Genomic DNA, 21,595 nt, shown 5'->3' on the forward strand with positions numbered 1-21,595 from the left:
CATTTGTTGTTTGTAGATTTTCTGATGATGCCCATTCTGACTGGTGTGAGGTGATACCTCATTGTAGTTTTGATTTGCATTTCTCTAATACTTACTGATGTTGAGCAGCTTTTCATGTGCTTCCTGGCCATCTGTATGTCTTCTTTAGAGAAATATCTATTTAGGTCTTCTGCCCATTTTTGGACTGGGTTGTTTGTTTTTTTTAATATTGAGCTGCATGAGCTATTTATATATTTTGGAGATTAATCCTCTGTCCATTGATTCATTTGCAAATATTTTCTCCCATTCTGAGGCTTGTCTTTTTGTCTTGTTTGTAGTTTCCTTTGCTTTGCAAAAGCTTTTAAGTTTCATTAGGTCCTATTTGTTTATTTTTGTTTTTACTTCCATTACTCTAGGAGGTGGATCAAAAAAGATCTTCCTGTGATTTATGTCAAAGAGTGTCCTTCCTATGTTTTCCTCTAAGAGTTTTATAGTGACCTGTCTTACATTTAGGTCTCGAATCCATTTTGAGTTTATTTTTGTGTATTGTATTAGGGAGTGTTCTAATTTCATTCTTTTACATGTAGCTGTCCAGTTTTCCCAGCATCACTTATTGAAGAGACTCTCTTTTCTCCATTGTACATCCTTGCCTCCTTTGTCATGCATTAGTTGACCATAGGTGTGTGTGTTTATCTCTGGGCTTTCTATCCTGTTCCATTGATCTATCCTGTTCCACTGTTTTTGTGCCAGTACCATATTGTCTTGATTACTGTAGCTTTGTAGTATAGTCTGAAGTCAGGGAGTCTGATTCCTCCAGCTCTGTTTTTCTTTCTTATGACTGCTTTGGCTATTTGAGGTCTTTTGTGTTTCCATACAAATTGTGAAATTTTTTGTTCTAGTTCTGTGAAAAATGGCATTGATAGTTTGATAGGGATTGCATTGAATCTGGAGATTGCTTTGGGTAGTATAGACAGTTTCACAATGTTGATTCTTCCAATCCAAGAACATGGTATATCTCTCCATCTGTTTGTATCATCTTTAATTTCTATCATCAGTGTCTTATAGTTTTCTGCATACAGGTCTTCTGTCTCCTTAGCTAGGTTTATTCCTAGGTATTTCATTCTTTTTGTTGCAATGGTAATGGGAGTGTTTCCTTAATTTCTCTTTCAGATTTGTCATCATTAGTGTATAGGAATGCAAGAGATTTCTGTGCATTAATTTTGTATCCTGCAACTTTACCAAATTCATTGATTAGCTCTAGTAGTTTTCTGGTAGCATCTTTAGGATTCTCTATGTATGGTGTCATGTCATCTGCAAACAGTGACAGTTTTACTTCTTCTTTTCCAATTTGGATTCCTTTCATTTATCTTCTCTGATTGGTGTGGCTAAAACTTCTAAAACTATGTTGAATAATAGTGGTGAGGATGGACAGCCTTGTTTTGTTCCTGATCTTAGAGGAAATGGTTTCAGCTTTTCAACGTAGAGAATGATGTTGGCTCTGAGTTTCTCATATATGGCCTTTATCATGTTGAGGGACGTTCCCTCTATGCCTACTTTCTGGAGGGTTTTTATCATAAATGGGTGTTGAATTTTGTCAAAAGCTTTTTCTGCATCTAATGAGATGGTCATATGATTTTTCTCCTTCAGTTTGTTAATATGGTTTATCACATTGATTGATTTGCATATATTGAAGAATCCTTGCATTCCTGGGATAAACCCCACTTGATTATGTCGTATGATCCTTTTAATGTGCTATTGCATTCTGTTTGCTAGTATTTTGTTGAGGATTTTTGCATCTATGTTCGTCAGTGATATTGGCCTGTAGTTTTCTTTCTTTGTGACATCCTTGTCTGGTTTTGGTATCAGGGTGATGGTGGCCTTGTAGAATGAGTTTGGGAGTGTTCTTCCCTCTGCTATAATTTGGAAGAGTTTTAGAAGGATAGGTGTTAGCTTTTCTCTAAATGTTTGATAGAATTCGCTTGTGAAGCCATCTGGTCCTGGGTTTTTGTTTGTTGGAAGATTTTTAATCACAGTCTCAATTTCAGTGTTTGTGATTGGTCTGTTTATATTTTCTATTTATTCCTGGTTCAGTCTTGGAAGGTTGTGCTTTTCTAAGAATTTGTCCATTTCTTCCAAGTTGTCCATTTTATTGGCATATAGTTGCTTTTAGTAATCTCTCATGATCCTTTGTATTTCTGCAGTGTCCATGTTACTTCTCCTTTTTCATTTCTAATTCTATTGATTTGAGTCTTCTCCCTTTTGTTCTTGATGAGTCTGGCTAATGGTTTATCAATATTGTTTATCTTCTCAAAGAACCAGCTTTTAGTTTTATTGATCTTTGCTATTGTTTACTTCATTTCCTTTTCATTTATTTCTGATCTGATCTTTGTGATTTCTTTCCTTCTGCTAATGTTGGGTTTTTTTTTTTTTGTTCTTTCTCTGATTGCTCTAAGTATAAGGATAGGTTGTTTATTTGAGATGTTTCTTGTTCTTGAAGTAGGATTGTATTGCTATAAACTTCCCACTTAGAACTGCTTTTGCTGCATCCCATACATTTTGGGTCGTTGTGTTTTCTTTGTCATTTGTTTCTAGGTATTTTTTGATCTCCTCTTCGGTTTCTTCAGTGATCTCTTGGTTATTAAGTAGTGTATTGTTTAGCCTCCATGTGTTTGTATTTTTTACAGATTTTTTTCCTGTAATTGATATCTAGTCTCATAGCATTGTGGTCGGAAAAGTTACTTGATATGATTTCAATTTTCTTAAAGTTACCAGGGCTTGATTTGTGACCCAAGATGTGATCTATCCTGGAGAATGTTCAATGAGCACTTGAGAAGAAAGTGTATTCTGTTGTTTTTGGATGGAATGTCCTATAAACATCAATTAAGTCCATCTTGTTTAATATATCATTTAAAGCTTGTGTTTCCTTATTTATTTTCATTTGGATCATCTGTCCATTGGTGAATGTGGGGTGTTAAAGTCTCCTACTATGATTGTGTTACTGTTGATTTCCCCTTTTATGGCTGTTAGCATTTGCCTTATATATTGAGGTGCTCCTGTGTTGGGTGCATAAATATTTACAATCGTTATATCTTCTTCTTGGATTGATCCCTTGATCATTATGTAGTGTCCTTCTTTGTCTCTTGTAATAGTGTTTATTTTAAAGTCTATTTTGTCTGATATGAGAATTGCTACTCCAGGTTTCCTTTGATTTCCATTTGCATGGAATATCTTTTTCTATCCCCTCACTTTCAGTCTGCATGTGTCCCTAGGTCTGAAGTGGGTCTCTTGTAGACAGCATATATATGGGTCTTGTTTTTGTATACATTCAGCCAGTCTGTGTATTTTGGTGGGAGCATTTAATCCATTTACATTTAAGGTAATTATTGATTTGTATGTTCCTATTACCATTTTCTTAATTGTTTAGGGTTGGTTCTTTGTTATTGTAGGTCTTTTCCTTCTCTTGTGTTTCCTGCCTAGGGAAGTTCCTTTAGCATTTGTTGTAAAGCTGGTGTGGTGGTGCTGAATTCTCTTAGCTTTTGCTTGTCTGTAAAGGTTTTAATTTCTCCATCAAATATGAATGAGATCCTTGCTGGGTAGAGTAATCTTGGTTGTAGGTTTTTCCCTTTTATCACTTTAAATATGTCCTGCCACTCCCTTCTGGCTTGCAGAGTTTCTGCTGAAAGATCAGCTGTTAACCTTATGGGGATTCCCTTGTATGTTATTTGTTGTTTTTCCCTTGCTGCTTTTCATATTTTTTCTTTGTGTTTAATTTTTGATAGTTTGATTAATATGTGTCTTGGCATGTTTCTCCTTGGATTTATCCTGTATGGGACTCTCTGTGCTTCCTGGACTTGATTGACTGTTTCCTTTCCCATATTAGGGAAATTTTCAACTATCATCTCTTCAAATAATTTCTCAGTATCTTTGTTTTTCTCTTCTTCTTCTGGGACCCCTATAATTCGAATGTTGATGTGTTTAATGTTGTCCCAGAGGTCTCTAAGATTGTCCTCAATTATTTTCATTCTTTTTTCTTTATTCTGCTCTGCAGTAGTTATTTCCACTATTTTATCTTCCAGGTCACTTATCATTCTTCTGCCTCAGTTATTCTGCTATTGATTCCTTCTAGAGAATTTTTAATTTCATTTATTGTGTTGTTCATCATTGTTTGTTTGCTCTTTATTTCTTCTAGGTCCTTGTTAAACGTTTTTTGTATTTTCTCCATTCTATTTTCACGATTTTGCATCATCTTTAGTATCATTGCTCTGAATTATTTTTCAGGTAGACTGTCTATTTCCTCTTCATTTGTTTGGTCTGTTGGGTTTTTCCCTTGCTCCTTCATCTGCGGTGTGTTTCTCTGTCTTCTCATTTTGCTCAACTTATTGTGTTTGGGGTCTCCTTTTTGCAGGCTGCAGGATTGTAGTTCCTGTTGTTTTTGGTGTCTGCCCCCAGTGGCTAAGGTTGGTTCAGTGGGTTGTGTAGGCTTCCTCGTGGAGGGGACTGGTTCCTGTGTTCTCGTGGATGAGGCTGGATCTTGACTTTCTGTTGGTCAGGACCGTGTCCGGTGGTGTGTTTTGGGGTGTCTGTGACCTTATTATGATTTTAGGCGGCCTCTCTGCTAATGGGTGGGTTTGTTTTCCTGTCTTGCTAGTTGTTTGGCATAGGGTGTCCAGCACTGTAGATTGCTGGTTGTTGGGTGGAGGTGGGTCTTAGCGTTGAGAAGGAGATCTCTGGGAGAGCTGTTGCCATTTGATATTATGTGGAACCAGGAGGTCTTTGGTGGACCAATGTCCTGAACGTGGCTCTCTCACCTCAGAGGCACAGGCCTGACACCCGGCTGGTGCACCAAGACCCTGTCAGTCACACAGCTCAGAGGAAGAGGGAGAAAAAAGGAGAGAAAAAATAAAATAAAAAGAAAGAAAGTTGTTAAAATAAAAAATTTTTAAAATGTTACAAATAAAAAAAACCTAAAAATAATTTTAAAAAAAGAAGAAAGAAAGAAAGAAAGAGAGCAACCAAACCAAAAAACAAATCCACCAATGATAACAAGCGCTAAAAACTATACCAAAAAAAAACCCCAAAACGGACAGACAGAACCCTAGGACAAATGGTAAAAGCAAAGCTATCCAAACAAAATCACACAAAGAAGCATACCTATACACACTCACAAAAAGGAAAAAAGGAAAAAAATATATATCTACATATAAAAAAAAGAAAGGAAGAGAGCAACCAAATCAATAAACATATCTACCAATGATAATAAACTCTAAATAGTAAACTAAGAGTAAACATAAAAGCAGAAACCAGTCAGTCGCATACAGCAAACCCTAAGTCTACAGTTGCTCCCAAAGTCCACTGTGTCAATTTGGGATGATTCATTGTCTATTGAGGTATTCCACAGATGCAGGTACATCAAGTTGACTGTGGAGATTTAATCTGCTGCTCCTGAGGCTGCTGGGAGGGATTTCCCTTTCTCTTCTGTGTTCACACAGCTCCCGGGGTTCAGCTTTGGACTTGGACCTGCCTCTGCATGTAGGTCGCCTGAGGGCATCTGTTTCCGCCCAGACGGGTCGGGGTTAAAGGAGCAGCTGATTCGGGGGCTCTGGCTCACTCAGGCGGTGGGGAGGGAGGGGTGAGGGAGGGGTACAGATGCGGGGCAAGCCTGTGGCGGCAGAGGCCAGTGTGACATTGCACCAGCCTGAGGCGCGCTGTGTGTTCTCCCGGGGAAGTTGTCCCTGGATCACGGGACCCTGGCAGTGGCGGTCTGCACAGGCTCCCGGGAGGGGAGGTGTGGAGAGTGACCTGCGCTTGCACACAGGCTTCTTGGTGGCGGCAGCAGCAGCCTTAGCGTCTCATGCCTGTCTCTGAGGTCCGTGCTGATAGCCGCGACTCGCGCCCGTCTCTGGACTCATTTAAGCGGCGTTCTGAATCCCCTCTCCTCACGCACCCCAAAGCAATGGTCTCTTGCCTCTTTTGGCAGTTCCAGACTTTTTCCTGAACTCCCTTCCAGCTAGCTGTGGCACACTAGCCCCCTTCAGGCTGTGTTCACGCAGCCAACCCAGTTCTCTCCCTGGGATCCGACAGAAGCCCGAGCCTCGGCTCCCAGCCCCCGCCCACCCGGGCGGGTCAGCAGACAAGCCTCTCGGACTGGTGAGTGCTGGTCGGCACCGATCCTCTGTGCGGTAATCTCTCCGCTTTGCTCTCCGCACCCCTGTGGCTGCGCTTTCCTCCGCGGCTCCGAAGCTTCCCCACTCCGCCACCTGCAGTCTCCGCCCGCGAAGGGGCTTCTAGTGTGTGGAAACCTTTCCTCCTTCACAGCTCCCTCCCACTGGTGCAGGTCCCGTCCCTATTCTTTTGTCTCTGTTTATTCTTCTTTCTATTACCCTACCCAGGTACGTGGGGAATTTCTTGTCTTGGGAGGTCTGAGGTCTTCTGCCAGTGTTCAGTAGGTGTTCTGTAGGAGCTGTTCCATATGTAGATGTATTTCTGATGTATTTGTGGGGAGGAAGGTGATCTCCACGTCTTACTCCTCTGCCAGCTTGAAGGTCTTACCAGGTTTAAATTTTAAGTATAGTTTTATAACTGTAGTTTGAACTTAGCACATTAAAATTTTTTCTCCACATTAGTCTAGAAAGGAAACAGGATTAGTGTCTGAAGTATCTTGTTGTATGGTGTGCCATGATTTAGCCATCCCCTTTTGGGGGGGGGATTTACACTGTTTTCTCTATCCTCTCTCATTTTTAACTGAGGAGGAATAAACTAAACTAAATCAAACAAAGGAAAACCTCTACTTTGGCCTAAAAGAGAGGCAGCCAGAGGTAATAAAATTTTATTTTGATTTTCGAAAGTGTTTGTTTATGGGTAAATTATCACATGTTATGAACTGCCATAGGCCATCTTTTCCCTTTGCTTTTTTATAAAATTAGACTATAGCATGATATATTAATGGGTTTGATGAATGGTAGTCAGTGGAATCTGGTGGGTAAAATGCAGCTTAGTAGGAGTTTGTTTACAACAAGGCTAGGTTTTGAGCCAGCCACTCACATGATTGGCCTATGAAGACCAAATCGTTTAGTTCTTAGAATCGGTTCCTTGTGCATCTGCAAAGCAAGTGGCCTCTCTGTGACTTTCCATTCTTGTCCCTTTTCTTATAAAGCCTCCTTGGCCAACCGCAGGTTAAACCTAGCTCTGGCATACTTTGAAAAGGCAGTTGACAATGTTATTGCTGCTAAGGGTGTTAGGACATCAGATCTGGTTGGTCTTTATGAGGAAATTGCTCAGATCGAGCAGCTGAGGAGGAACCATGACCAGGCCATCCAGTACTTGCAGCAGGTAGGTGGGTTGGCTGAAGCCCTGGCCAGGTGGGCTTGTTTGGCCCCAGGCCCAGTTCCCAGGGCCAGGGACACTTGGGCTTCTCAAAACAGGGGATGGGATTGATTTTCCTCCAGATCCACACAAGAGACCTTCCTCAACTTTAAATGACCTGGACAGAGAACAACGACTCACAGTGGGCCTATCCGCTGTGTGACCTGATTTAAGACAGCATTTCCCCTACCAGGCTTCCCTCACCTCTATCTGTACTGGGAAGAGGGAGCTGAGAAAGTCTACTCCAGGGAAGAAAGCCATAGGGGCAACTGAACTTAAGTCTTTAGCAAATGCAAAGGACTTTTTTTTTTTTTTTTTTTTTTTTTTTTTGTGGTACGTGGGCCTCTCACTGTTGTGGCCTCTCCCGTTGCAGAGCACAGGCTCCGGACACACAGGCTCAGTGGCCATGGCTCACGGGCCCAGCCGCTCCGCGGCATGTGGGATCTTCCCGGACCGGGGCACGAACCCGTGTCCCCTGCATCGGCAGGAAGACTCTCAACCACTGTGCCACCAGGGAAGCCCACAAAGGACTTTTTAAATGAAAATTTATGATATTTTGGTGCAATGTCGTCATTTGTCCTTTAAACTAGTCTAGCTGATTGTATCTCAAAGTTTATGGTTAAACCACCATAAGTGTGTTTTGCTTGTACGTGAGTAATTTGACAAATGCAGAGCCTGTGTGTTCCCTGCGCCACCAGGGAACCCTAGACTTTTTTTTGATACTGAGCCTTTGAGAGGCTGAGCTAAAGTTATGACTTTATTTTTGCTATGAAATATAATAAAAGTAATCATAGCTAACATTTACTGAGAATTTACCATGTGAAGGGTACTGTGCCCAGTGTTTTACATGCACCATCTCATTTAATCTTTCCCAAACCCTAATCAATGGAAACTAAATATTCCTTCTACATATGAAGGTAAAATTACTTGCTCAAGGCTCACAGCTAGGAAATAGCAGAGCTGGGACTCAAACTCATCTCTCGCATAACTCTATGATTATATACATATCAGCTTTCAGTCAACTAACAATTCAATGAGAGCTACTATAAAATCCACAGTGAAACACTGTCATTTGGGTACTTACCTTGTCGTGATTTTCTCTATTCCAGGCCTATTCTATCTGTGTTTCTTTGTTCACTGAAGTCAGCCCCCAAGCTGCAGAGGCGAGCACGTTACTAACCAAGGCTTATGCCATGTCTGAAGAGGCCCAACACAGGGGTAAGTAGAAGAGGTGGTTTTGCAGATATTAACATTTCCTGGTCACAGGAGGGAAGCACATTGGCAAATGGAATGGTCTATCTATCAATATGGACAGATTATAAGTAGCTATTCATGTCTGTGATGGAAAGATAAGACTGGATACCATTTTGTAGGAAATCCTTTATGCATGAATTTAGGCACAATCATATCTCCCCAAATTAGTTGGAACATCAAAACCAGTAAGATTGGCGGGCTTCCCTGGTGGTGCAGTGGTTGAGAGTCCGCCTGCCGATGCAGGGGACGCGGGTTCGTGCCCCGGTCCGGGAAGATCCCACATGCCGCGGAGCGGCTGGGCCTGTGAGCCATGGCCGCTAGGCCTGTGCGTCCGGAGCCTGTGCTCTGCAACGGGAGAGGCCACAACAGTGAGAGGCCCGCGTACCGCAAAAAAAAAAAAAAAAAAAAACCAGTAAGATCAACTGATTTCCATTTCCTTTATTCCTTTAGAGTCTCAGCAAAACTCACCTGCATAAAGAGTAGAAATCCTACATGCTATGAATGTGACCTGAGGTGTCTCAGTTAGTGAGGAGATCCAGTGATAACAGAGAAAAACATTGGCTCCTCTCCTCACCTTCCTCCACTCTCAACCTCCTGGACTCTTCCTCTGGCTTATAAGAGAGAATGTTTGTAGCAGCTAGAATTTTCTTGATTTCTATTCAAAAGTGAGGTACTGGGGATTCTAGAGGAAAGCCAAGTCATGAACTCATCCAACAGTAGTCCTTCCTTAGGCAGAGTCATCCTTTTCAAAGTGGGTAGCTTTGGGAGAGACGCAAAGGAACTGGTAAGGGAGGACACTGTCCCATGCTCACCTGGCTTGATCCACTTAATGGACACTAATGTATTCAGTGGTTTATCAGGAGGAGTTCGGGATTTGTAAAGAATGTAACTTAAATATTTTTTAAATGTTGATTTTCTCTGCTTATAAAAGTAATCCATTTTGGTAGACATTATTTTCCAGTCATATATGAGAAAAAGAGAGAGAGAGGAAAAGTGTGTGTGTGTGTGTGTATATATGTGTGTGTGTGTGTGTGTGAGAGAGAGAGAGAGAGAGAGAAGGAGGGAGGATATTATAGGGAAAGTTTTGTGTCCTACTTTTTTCCACTCTTGTATTTCCCCATGTTATTAAATAAACTTTTGTTTTTTAGTTTTCAGAAGTTATTTGGATATTTTGAATATTGTTTACTTTAGCATGAATGTTAATTGAAGCTTCTTATTCTGTGTTTTCTAGCTAATCATCTTGCTCATTTAAAAAATGTCCTTGTGTATACTCACAGTATTTGTGCTACATCTATATATTTGATTTTTTAAAAATTGGTGGGAATGTAAATTGATACAACCACTATGGAGAACAGTATGGAGGTTCCTTAAAAAACTAAAAATAGAACTACCATATGACCCAGCAATCCCACTACTGGGCATACGCCCTGAGAAAAGCATAATTCAAAAAGAGTCATGTACCACAATGTTCATTGCAGGTCTATTTACAATATCCAGGGCATGGAACCAACTTACATGTCCATAGACAGATGAATGGATAAAGAAGATGTGGCACATATATGCAGTGGAATATTAGCCATAAAAAGAAATGAAATTGAGTTATTTGTAGTGAGGTGAATGGACCTAGAATCTGTCATAGAAAGTGAAGTAAGTCAAAGAGAAAAACAAATACCATATGCTAACACATATATATGGAATCTAAAAAAATTCCATGAATGAATTTTTGGATTCATTCTGATGAACGTAGTGTCAGGGCAGGAATAAAGATGTCGACATAGAGAGTGCACTGAAGGACCTGGCGGGGAGGGGGAAGCTGGAGTGAAGTGAGAATAGCATCGACACATATACACTACCAAATGTAAAACAGTTAGCTAGTGGGGAGCAGCAGCATAGCACAGGGAGATCAGCTCAGTGCTTTGCTATACCTAGAGAGGTGGGATGGGGAGTGTGGGAGGGAGGCTCAGCGGGGAGGGGATTTGGGGTTGTATGTGTGCATGTGGCTGATTCACTTTGTTGTGTGACAGAGGCTAGTGCAGTATTGTGAAGCAATTACACTCCAATAAAGATCTATTACAAAAAATACAAAAAAAATTAGTTATGGTTATTAAGAAATTTAATCTATTTGTGAATATGTAAAATTTGTTTTTTATGAGAAAAAGTTTATGATTATAGAGTTAGGAGATTCCAAGGCCACCTTATTCTTTTCTTGGATACTAATTTTTAACTTTAAGGAAAATCTGGATTGTCACCTCCTAGCATCCACTGAATTCCAGATGGATTAATATTTTTTACATCAAAACTAAAAAATATAAATTAGCCAGAAGAAAGTACAGTACTGGAATGAAGTGTACTGAAGTTAAAAATTGGAGGAAAGAACTCTCTGAGCACAAAAGATATACCAGAAAAGAAGAGATTGATAGGTTTAATTATAAAAAGACCTAAGACTTGTGCCTGTCATGAAATACCATAAATAAAATAAAAAACAAACTCAACCAAGATGAACAGATAACCCAAATAGACCCTAATTATTAAAAAAGAAAAAAAGGATTTGTATTTAACTTTCTGAGAAGGAAATCTCCAAGCCCAGATGATTTCACTGGGTAATTCTACTTAACATTTAAAGAAGAAATAACACCCATCCTACATAATCTTTTCATAAAATTGAGGAAGAGGGATTACTTCCCAACTCATCTTATGATGATGAGGCCAGCATCACCCTGATAACAAAATCAGGCAAAGACACTGGAAGAAAAGACAAAACCAAAACAAAAAAACCAACTATAGACCAATACCTTTCATGCACATAGATGTAAAAAATCCTCAACAAAATATATAGCAATATATAAAAAAAGAATAATACACCATGATCAAGTGAGGTTTTTTCCTTGAGAATGTCAGGCTGGTTCAGTATTCAAACCTGAATCTTGCCAATTGATGCAGAAAAAGCATGTGACGGAATTTAACATCCTTTCATGATGGAAGGGGAACTTCCTCAATCTGACAAAAGGCCTGTACAAAAAACCTACAGCTCACATCATGTTTAACGGTAAGAGTGAATGCTTTCCTCTTAAGATTAAGAACAAGGGGAAGATGTTCACTCGCTACTCTTACTCAACATAGTACTGGAAGTCTTAGCCAGTGTAATAGGCAAGAAAAAGACATACAGCTTAGAAGAAATAAAATGGTCTCTATTTGTAGATAACATGACTGGCCAAGGAATCTAGAATTCCGGGGAATCTACAAATCTCCTAGATCTAGTAAGTGAGTTTAAGCTTCGCAAGGTCATAGGGTACGAGATCAACACACAAAAACCAGTCATATTTCTATATTAGCAAGGTACAACTGGAAACCAAAATTTTTAAAGATATCCTCCCAAGTGAAACACTTAGGTATAAATCTAACAAAATATATACAGGATCTATGTCCTGAAAACTACAAAATCCTGATCAAAGAGGTCAGAGATGACCTAAATAAATGGAGACACACTGTGTTCTTGGATTGGAAGACTCAATATAGTAAAGAGGTCAGTTCTTCCCAAATCAGTCAATGGATTTAATGCAATTATGATCAAAATCCCAGCAGCAATTTTTGTAAATATAGACAAGCCGACTCTAAAATTTATATGGAAAAGCAAAGAAACCAAGAAGCTAAAGCAATTTTTAAAAATAGTACAGTTGGAGAAAATCACACCACTTGATTTTAAGACTTCCTCTAAAGCAACAATTAGCAAGAGTGGTATTGGTGAAGAGATAGACAGAAATCAGAATCATTGGAACACAAGGAGAGTCTAGAAATAGACTTAATTAATTAATGGCCAATTAATTTTTGACAAAGGTGCAAAAGCAATTCAATGTGTAAATGATAGTCTTTTCAGCAGATAGTATTGGAACAATTGGTATCCACATGCCAAAAAACCCCCCAAAACACTCTCATATTGTACATAAACATTAATTCAAAATGAATCATTGTCCTAAATTTAAGAGCTAAAATTTACATTTACTTTACAATAATCAAGAAATAATATATAACAGTAAAGATGCCAATTTTCTTCTATCAAATTGTCAACATTTTAAAAAGGGTAACATTTGTGATTGATGAGAACAATTTGATTACAAACTCCCTGAAGGGCAATTTGGCAGGATGTCACACATCTTACAGCTATATATATTTTAAAACTGTAATGAGATCAAGCTTTCCCCCATCCTATGTGAAAATTTTAAAAATCTGAAAATATCTAGCTTTTGCCAGACAGTGGGTAAACAGGTCTGCTCATTCATAGCTGGTGGGAGTGATAGTGTAAACTGATATGAAATTGGGGGACCAATTTGATATATCTAGTAAAATTGAAAAGGAAACATGTATAAGGATGTTCACTGTGGCAGTATTTGTAATTGTGAAAAATTAGAAACAACCTTATCAATAAATGAAAGGAAAATTTGGTATATTAACTAGATCGAATTTTGTAATGTTTAAAAGGGCTAGATTTGGGGAGTTCCTGCTGGCCTAGTGGTTAGGATTCCAGGCTTTACTGCCATGGCCCGGGTTCAATCCCTGGTCGGGGAACTGAGATCTCGCAAGCCATGCAGCGTGGCTAAAATAAAATAAAATAAAAGGACCAGACTTTTTAAATAAAGAGAAGGTTAATTTTAAAAAACAGCATTAAGGAAAAAATAACTTGCATTTTTAGGACACAGAAAATACTACTGTTTATATTTACATATATGTAAACATGAAAAATGAACTGCAGAGTAAGTAGAACTGCATCAAAGTGTACATCAAAATGTAAACAGAGGCAGAGACTTCTGGCTGTGGCTTTGTAAAGAGGTCTGTATACACTCTCAACATACACAGCAAACGTACACACACAGACACAAACTAAATAAAATGATCAAAAACACCCATTTCAGGGCACTGGAAATAGATAAGCAACAAACAGATTGCAAATCATTCTCAAAAAACTGTTAGAGCTTTAGATAAAGAGAGAGTCTTTCTGGCATCTTGCGTGGGGCTACTCCTATCCATCCACTGCCCCAGCTTAGTCCTTGAGAATAGCAATTTTATCAGCATGGAACTAGCCAAGAGCACCAGCAGCTTTGCTGGCAGAGGAGGCTGCTGACTCAGTTTAGAGCAAGGGGCAAAAACCTACAGATTTATCAGATAATAGTGGCCAACTTAGTAGGAAATGAATTGGGGATCGCCTGATATTTGTTAGCCTGAATTTGCTGTAGTGGTTGGTGTCAGTCTCAGGCCAGTCATAAATTTTACCAGAGGAACCTTGAAATGAGAGAGCCATAGAAAGGCTAGATGAGCTTTCCAGCATCCCTGGCCAATTGGGAAACCACATACACATGCAGGGGACATTGGAGAGTCCAGCAGAAAGTAACAAGCAAAGGAGACTTGAAATGTGGCAGAGCTTTAAATGTACCCCCCAGTCTACATACAGGTCACTCAACAGAGGATGAAAGACATAGAGTCTGGAGGCATTTGAGCACAACCTCTTCCCAAGTCAGTGGGTCAACACGAAGCTATGCAGACACAGGGGTCACCCCCAGGAATCCAGACTAAACATTAAAATAAGTGTTAAAACCTGAGCAAAGACTTTCAGTTTCTGGTCCAGTATGTAGGAGCTTGGAAATGGTCTCTCCATCCTAACAGCAAGAAAAAAGCTGAACAGACTGAAAAATCAGTAACTCTTCTTAGATCTGTCAGAGAAGTGAGGTCACAGGGCAGACTGATGCCCCTGAAATTGGAGACACGGGTGAATACAGGTAATCACAATTTACCAGAACAGATACCCATCTTCACAGGAACCAGTACTGGGGTAGGAAAACCTGAACTGTAGTTGATGAATTTATGGAAGCTCAGCGTGCACAAGTCTGAGAGTTAAAACTTCTAAGGGTACTCAGTCACAGGGGAGCCCCTACACTTTAGTGTTTTACCTCCAGGAACTTGACCAGGTTCTCAAAGTGAATACTGGAGAAAAATCCCCCCTTGCTTGCAGCAGGGAGAGGGGGAAAGTCACCATTTAAAAATATACCAGAACATTCTGCCTAACAAGGCCTATCCTCAGGAGAAACTCTTTTATACCAGACCCTAACGGGTTTTTTTCAGAGCCTAACCAGCCTGAGAAAATGGAAATATCCAGCTCCAGCCTCCTCCATCCTGTCCCACCTGAGGAAGAGGGCGACTGAAGAGCACCTGTGTTCACAGTGCAGAGGTGTAGGCCCACCAAAAGACTGAGACCTCGTCATAGGATTATACAACATTGCCCTTCCCCCAGCACCGTACTACCACATTACTAAAGACCTATTTAGAGCAGTTCCTTTTACCCAATACATCATGCCCAGCTACCGAGAAAAAACTACAGGGCATACTAAAAGGCAAAGACCACAATTTGAAGAGACAGGGCAGGCAAGCATCAGAGCCATACTCAGATATGGCAGGGATGCTGGAATTATCAGACTGGGAATTTAAAACAACTATGTGTTATCCAAGGGCAGGAGATGGATTTCCCAGCTCAAGAAAACAGAGAGAGAACTCACCCTTCCTCTGCCTTTTTTGGGGTTGTTGTTGTTTTGTCTAGGCCCTCAATGGATTGGGTGATGTCAGCGCATATTGGTGAGGGTGGATCTTCTTTACTCAGTCTACTGATTCAGATGCTAATGTCTCCGGGAGACACCCTCACAGACACACTCAGAAATAATGTTTTACCAGCTGTTTGGGCATCTGTTAGCCCAGTCAAGTTGACACAAAAGTAACCATCACAAATACACTCCTTGTCAACTTGATACCTGTATGCATCTCCTTAAACATAATCTCCAAATAAAGACAATAACAAGGTCATAATTCCACCTGACATGATACAACTATCCTGGGTACAACTGAAAACGCACGAATCCCTTCCCCAGAAGAGGAGGTAAAGACCTTCAAGGATGTTTACTCATCTTCTGGTATCCATAACCTGAAAGCTATGCTGTAAAATTAATGGTCCTTAAATGCTGATATAAAGTTAATACATCTTATGTAACATGATGAAATAAAATAGCAAAGAAAGCAAAGATATTTGTTTAATACACACACACACACACACACACAAACATATTTATAAAATAAGGAGGAAATGCTCTTTACAATTATAGTCCTCATTTCTGTAACTGGTTATGTGGTCTTAGCTGGTATTTATAACTACCCTTTTCTGCTACCCATTCTATTTTCCTCTTGTTTTATTAGCACCTCAGCTGGTAATGGTTCTTTACCTGGTGGGGTGGTCCAAACCTTCATTCCTGAACTAATCTGGCCTGGATTGGGATGTTGTAGTTTTCCATTGACCTTAATCACAGGACATAGTAATACTAAGAGAAGCCCTAAGGGATCTCCTGTATTCCAGACATACTCTTCTTTACCTCCATTGTGGAATACTACTCCAGTTCTTCTTAGTGGTCAGGATCAGTCACCCCAGTCAGCACAGTAACTCCTTTCCTTGTCTGTTGACTCAAAAGGCATGAGGAACCCCAAATGGCCAGGTAGCAGTCTTAACTTCCAGTTCAATGGAATCATTGTTGTATCTCCTGGTGGAAGCACTCCTCCCTCTAGAACTAAGACCTCTAGGCCAGCAGAGCATAAAGTTATGGGAACAGGAAGAAAAATTTTGCTAGTGGGTCACTAGGGGTTATAGTGGCACTACTCATAGTTCCACCCCTTGATCCCTAGACCTGTGAATCCTGGCTACTGGAGAAACAGTACCATATACTGGATGCTGATTCAGAGAATATACAGCGTTCTGGAGAAGCTTGACCCAGCCTTGCAAAGTATTGCCACCTAGCTGACACTGTAACTGAGTCTTCAAAAGGCATTCCACTGTTCCATGAAGACAGCTACTTTAGGATGGTGGGTAACCATCCTAAAGTGGTGAATTCCATGAGCCTGGGCCCACTGCCACACTTTGCTGTGAAGTGAGCTCCTTGGTCTGAAGCAGTATTGTGTGGAATGCCATGCTGGTGAATAAGGTATCCTATAAGTCCACAGATGGTGGTTTTGGCAGAAGCGTTGCATGCAGGAAATACAAATCTGCATCCAGCGTAGATACCTGCAGGGGCAGGACAAAACACTGCCCCTTCCATGATGGAAGTAGTCCAATGTAACCAACCTGCTACTAGGTAGATAGCTGATCACCTGGGGAATGCTGCCATACTGGGAGCTCAGTGTTGGTCTCTGTGCTGGCAGATTGGACACTCAACAGTGGCCATAACCAGGCGGGCCTTGGTGAGTGGGAGTCCAAGTTGTTGAGCCCACTCCTGGTACCAAAATCTGTGTTAGAGTTCTCCAGAAGAACATAACCAACAGTATATAGAGAGAGAGATATAAAAGAGGAGCTTTGGGCTTCCCTGGTGGCGCAGTGGTTGAGAGTCCGCCTGCCAATGCAGGGGACACGGGTTTGTGCCCCGGTCCGGGAAGATCCCACATGCCGCGGAGTGGCTGGGCCCGTGAGCCATGGCCACTGAGCCTGCGCGTCCGGAGCCTGTGCTCCGCAACGGGAGAGGCCACAACAGTGAGAGGCCCACGTACCGCAAAAAAAAAAAAAAAAAAAAAAAAGAGAAGAGCTTTATTATAGAAATTGGCTCATATGTGGTTATGGAGAATGAGAAGTACCACAATCTGCCGTCTGCAAGCTGAAGAACCAGGAATGCTGGTGGTGTAATTTAGTCTGAGTCTGAAGGCCTGAGAACCAGGGGAGCTGATGGTGTAAATCTCAGTCTGAGGCCAAAGGCCTGAGAACTGGGGGACGTGGGGGCCACTGACGTAAGTCTTGGCGCCCAAAGGGCAGGAGTAGATGGATTTCTCAGCTCAAGAAAAGAAAGAGACAAATCGCTTTTCCTTTGCCCTTTTTTGATTCTATTCAGACCTTTAATGGATTGGATAATTCCTGCCTGTGTTAGTAAGGGTAGATCTTCTTTACTCAGTATACTAATTTAAATGCTAATATCTTCCAGAAATATCTTCACAGACACACCAGAAATTATTCTTTACCAGCCTATCTGGGATCCCTTAGCGCAGTCAGGTTGACACACAAAATTAACCATTGTAAGTACATATTTGGGGGCAGGGTTATATTGGAAATCTCTGTATTTTTCGCTCAATTTTGCTGTGAATGTAAAACTGCTCTAAAAAGTCTATTAATCAAAACAAAAACAAAAACAAAAACAAAACACCCAGAAACAAACGCACACAAAAATAACACCAGAGCAAAGACATTAGCCTCCAAGCTCCATGGGGGAGACAGATTCTGTAGTTTAAAAACAAAACAAAACAAAATCCCATAAAGATGTATCAGAATCTGTGATTGCTCCTATATATTATCTAAAATGTACAGTTGTCAGCAAAAAAGGGACAATACAAGGAGGCAGGAACCTGTGACTCAGAAAAATTGACTCTGGGGAATTCCCTGGTGGCGGTCCATTGGTTAGGACCCGTGCTTTCACTGCTGAGGGCCTGGGTTCAATCCCTGGTCAGGGAACTAAGATCCTGCAAGCCTAGCAGCACAGGCAAAAAAACTAAAGAAATAAAAATAAAGAAAAGAAAAAGAAAAAGAAAAAGAGGTTGACTGTAAGTGGGCTGGATGTTGGATTTAGCAAAAGCTTCAAAGCAGCTATCATAAATATGTTCAAAGAATTAAAGGAAACTGTTCAAAGAATTAAAAGAAAATATTATGAAAATCACTTAGTAAATAGGAAATCTCAATAGAGAAATATAAACTACTTTTAAAAATCAGCTAAAATGGAAATTCTAGAATTTTAAAATATAGTAACTGAATGAAAAATGTGTTAATGATCACATCAGATTTGAGATGGCAGAAAAGATAGAGATAGCTCAAAAGTAGGTCACTAGAGATGATCCAATCCAAAGAACAGAGATAGGAGATATTGAAGAGAAACGAACAGAGCATAAGAGGTCTGTGGGACAATAGCAGATGTACCAACACTCACGTAATGAGAGCTGCAATAGGAGAGGAGAAAGAATGAGGCAGAGAAGCATCTAAAGAAATAATGGCCCCAGAGTTCCCAAATTTGATAAAAATGTTATCCACAGATTCAGAAGTCTCAGTGCCAAGTAAGGTAAGCACAAAGAAAACCATAATTAGACACAAAGTCAAATTGCTGAATGACAAAGAGAAAATCTTAAAAGCAGCAGTGGAAAAACAACTCCGTACAGGGGAACAACAATAGGATTAGTGGTTGATTTTTCATCAGATAAATGAAGGCTAGAAGGCAATGGAATAATATGTTCAAAATACTGCAATAGAATTCAACCAAGAATTGTACATCCAGCAGAACTATCCTTCAAAGATGAAGGTGAGATAAAGATATTTCCTGATTAACAGAAACAGGATTTGTTGGTAGCAGTCTTGCCCTGAAAGAAATACTAAAGGAAGCCATTAGGCTGAAAGAAAATGACAGCAGATGGTAACTCAAATCCACAGAAAGGAATGGAATTGGAACTAATAAGTATGCGGATAAACATAGTAGACTGTATACACATACACAAATATTCACCAACTTGTGAATGTATAAATAAAATGTGATATATCCATATGATAGAAAACTACTCATCAATAAAAAGGAGTAAAACTAATTCATGCAACAACATGGATGAACCTCAAAAACAGTATGCTACATGAAAGAATCCAGCCTGAAAAGACTATATATTGTGTGATCACATCATGTATCATGATTATGTAACTATATAAATTTACTAAAACCTTATCAGACTGTATAATTACAATGGGTGAATGTGTGGTATACAAATTATACCTTAATACAGTGGTTAAAAAAAAATGTTAGTGCCTGTTCCTGAGTGATGTGTATGGAGATAATGTTCATTTTCTTTTTGCTTCTCTGCATTTTCTAGATTGATTACATAAACATCTATTATGTTTGGAATAAAAGACAACATGAGGAGTAAATTTTTAAACAATAAAAGCTGTATATTTAAAGTTCTTTGAAAATCAAAACTCACCCTCTCTCTCCACACACACATACACTGAACAGAAACCCCAGTAAGCAGTAATCGCCATCAGATTTTAATTTAGCTAAAAACATAGTCTTGCGTTGCACTTGGGAGTTTAATATGATGGTTACTTTAGGTCTCAGGATAAGACAGTTCAGACATAAGCTTTCTTTTCCTACAGAAAATCCACGCATTTCATCAAGAGAATAAAATCAGAACATCATCTGATATGCCATCAAGTTATATCTCAGACTTTTTGAGGCTTTTATGAGTGCTGGAAAGAGGACAGGCATGGGCTTTAAGCATGCAGTTGTCTAATTAATTTAGCTGAAGCTGAAATTAGACACTTGTAAGGCTAGCCTATTGCCTTAAATAATTGTTTCCCTTTTTTGCAGATGCTGTTGAGATATATTTTATAAAAAGCATCACTGCATATCAAACAACATCGGGCCCAGAGGATTATGAAACACTGACGACCATTGAAGAATTTTGCAAATGGCTTGTTCAAAATGGGGAAAAACAGGTAAATGTTATCAACTAATAAATGTAATTGCTAGATTGTTTATTAGATTGGGACAGTCTTTTTCATCTCATAATTCAGAAACTGGAGCTCAGAGAAGACTCAGGAAAAGCCAGCAATAAAAATAGGGCTGGTGCAGCTTGCGATATTAGTAAAGAAAAAGAAGTATTTTTCTTGTATCTTGAAACATGAGGTCCTTCAAATCCTGGACACATATAATCTCTGGTCCTGTAAATTTAATATTTTAAGTCAAAATTGGCTTTTATCTTTGGATATAGCTGATAGTTTCTTTTTATTTTTACGTCTTTATTGGAGTATAATTGCTTCACAATGGTGTGTTAGTTTCTGCTTTATAACAAAGTGAATCAGTTATACATATACATGTGTTCCCATATCTCTTCCCTCTTGCGTCTCCCTCCCTCCCACCCTCCCTATCCCACCCCTCCAGGCGGTCACAAAGCACGAAGCAGATTTTCCTGTGCTATGCGGCTGCTTCCCACTAGCTATCTACCTTACGTTTGGTAGTGTATATATGTCCATGCCTCTCTCTCGCTTTGTCACAGCTTACCCTTCCCCCTCCCCATATCCTCAAGTCCATTCTCTAGTAGGTCTGTGTCTTTATTCCTGTCTTACCCCTAGGTTCTTCATGACATTTTTTTTTCTTAAATTCCATATATATGTGTTAGCATACGGTATTTGTCTTTCTCTTTCTGACTTACTTCACTCTGTATGACAGACTCTAGGTCTATCCACCTCATTACAAATAGCTTCAATTTCGTTTCCTTTTATGGCTGAGTAATAATATTCCATTGTATATATGTGCCACATCTTCTTTATCCATTCATCTGATGATGGACACTTAGGTTGTTTCCATCTCGGGGCTATTGTAAGTAGAGCTGCAATGAACATTTTGGTACGTGACTCTTTTTGAATTATGGTTTTCTCCGGGTATATGCCCGGTAGTGGGATTGCTGGGTCATATGGTAGTTCTATTTGTAGTTTTTTAAGGAACCTCCATACTGTTCTCCGTAGTGGCTGTACCAATTCATTTTTCTCTTGATATATTATTTCCTTCTCAGTTTCCGGTCTTGAATTCTTTATTAATCAAACTTTTGTTTTCACATTAAAAAAACAGTTAGAGAAAATGCTTTTGATTGCTGACCTTTTACTTAGAAGTCCCATGAGTCTAAACTGTTACTCAAAAACTCAAAAACTTTATGTACTGAGTTCAGCATGAAGGCAGTGAAGACCTTTATTCGTCATGAGATCCCATGTGACTTTGACCTGACCAAGCCAACTTTATTCTTCCTCAGGCATGTGAGAAACAGGTGTGGATCTGACGTGGTTTTGTTGGCCATGTGAAAACCAACTTAAGAGTAAGTTTCTAGACACTTAATAAGTAAGAATTTTTTTTCAAAGAATGAAGAAAAAGCTTTTTTTATTCCACATTTGAACTTTTTTTTTTTTTTTGCGGTA

At 39.8% G+C, this 21,595-nt stretch overlaps 1 protein-coding gene across 1 annotated transcript in view; it reads left to right on the top strand.

Annotated features, from left to right (window-relative positions):
- The window catches only part of TTC23L (tetratricopeptide repeat domain 23 like), a gene marked incomplete at both ends in the record, with an annotated part of 57,987 nt that overhangs the window by 21,349 nt on the left and 15,043 nt on the right, over positions 1 to 21,595 (top strand). Inside the window, 3 exons of the mRNA XM_082650278.1 lie at positions 7,131 to 7,308; positions 8,451 to 8,559; positions 19,995 to 20,122. Of these exons, the coding sequence (XP_082506404.1) occupies positions 7,131 to 7,308; positions 8,451 to 8,559; positions 19,995 to 20,122 (415 nt within the window). The remainder of the gene's footprint in view (positions 1 to 7,130; positions 7,309 to 8,450; positions 8,560 to 19,994; positions 20,123 to 21,595) is intronic.

Source organism: Grampus griseus, assembly GCF_964374135.1.
Source record: "Grampus griseus genome assembly, chromosome: 3".
NCBI lineage: Eukaryota > Metazoa > Chordata > Mammalia > Artiodactyla > Delphinidae > Grampus > Grampus griseus.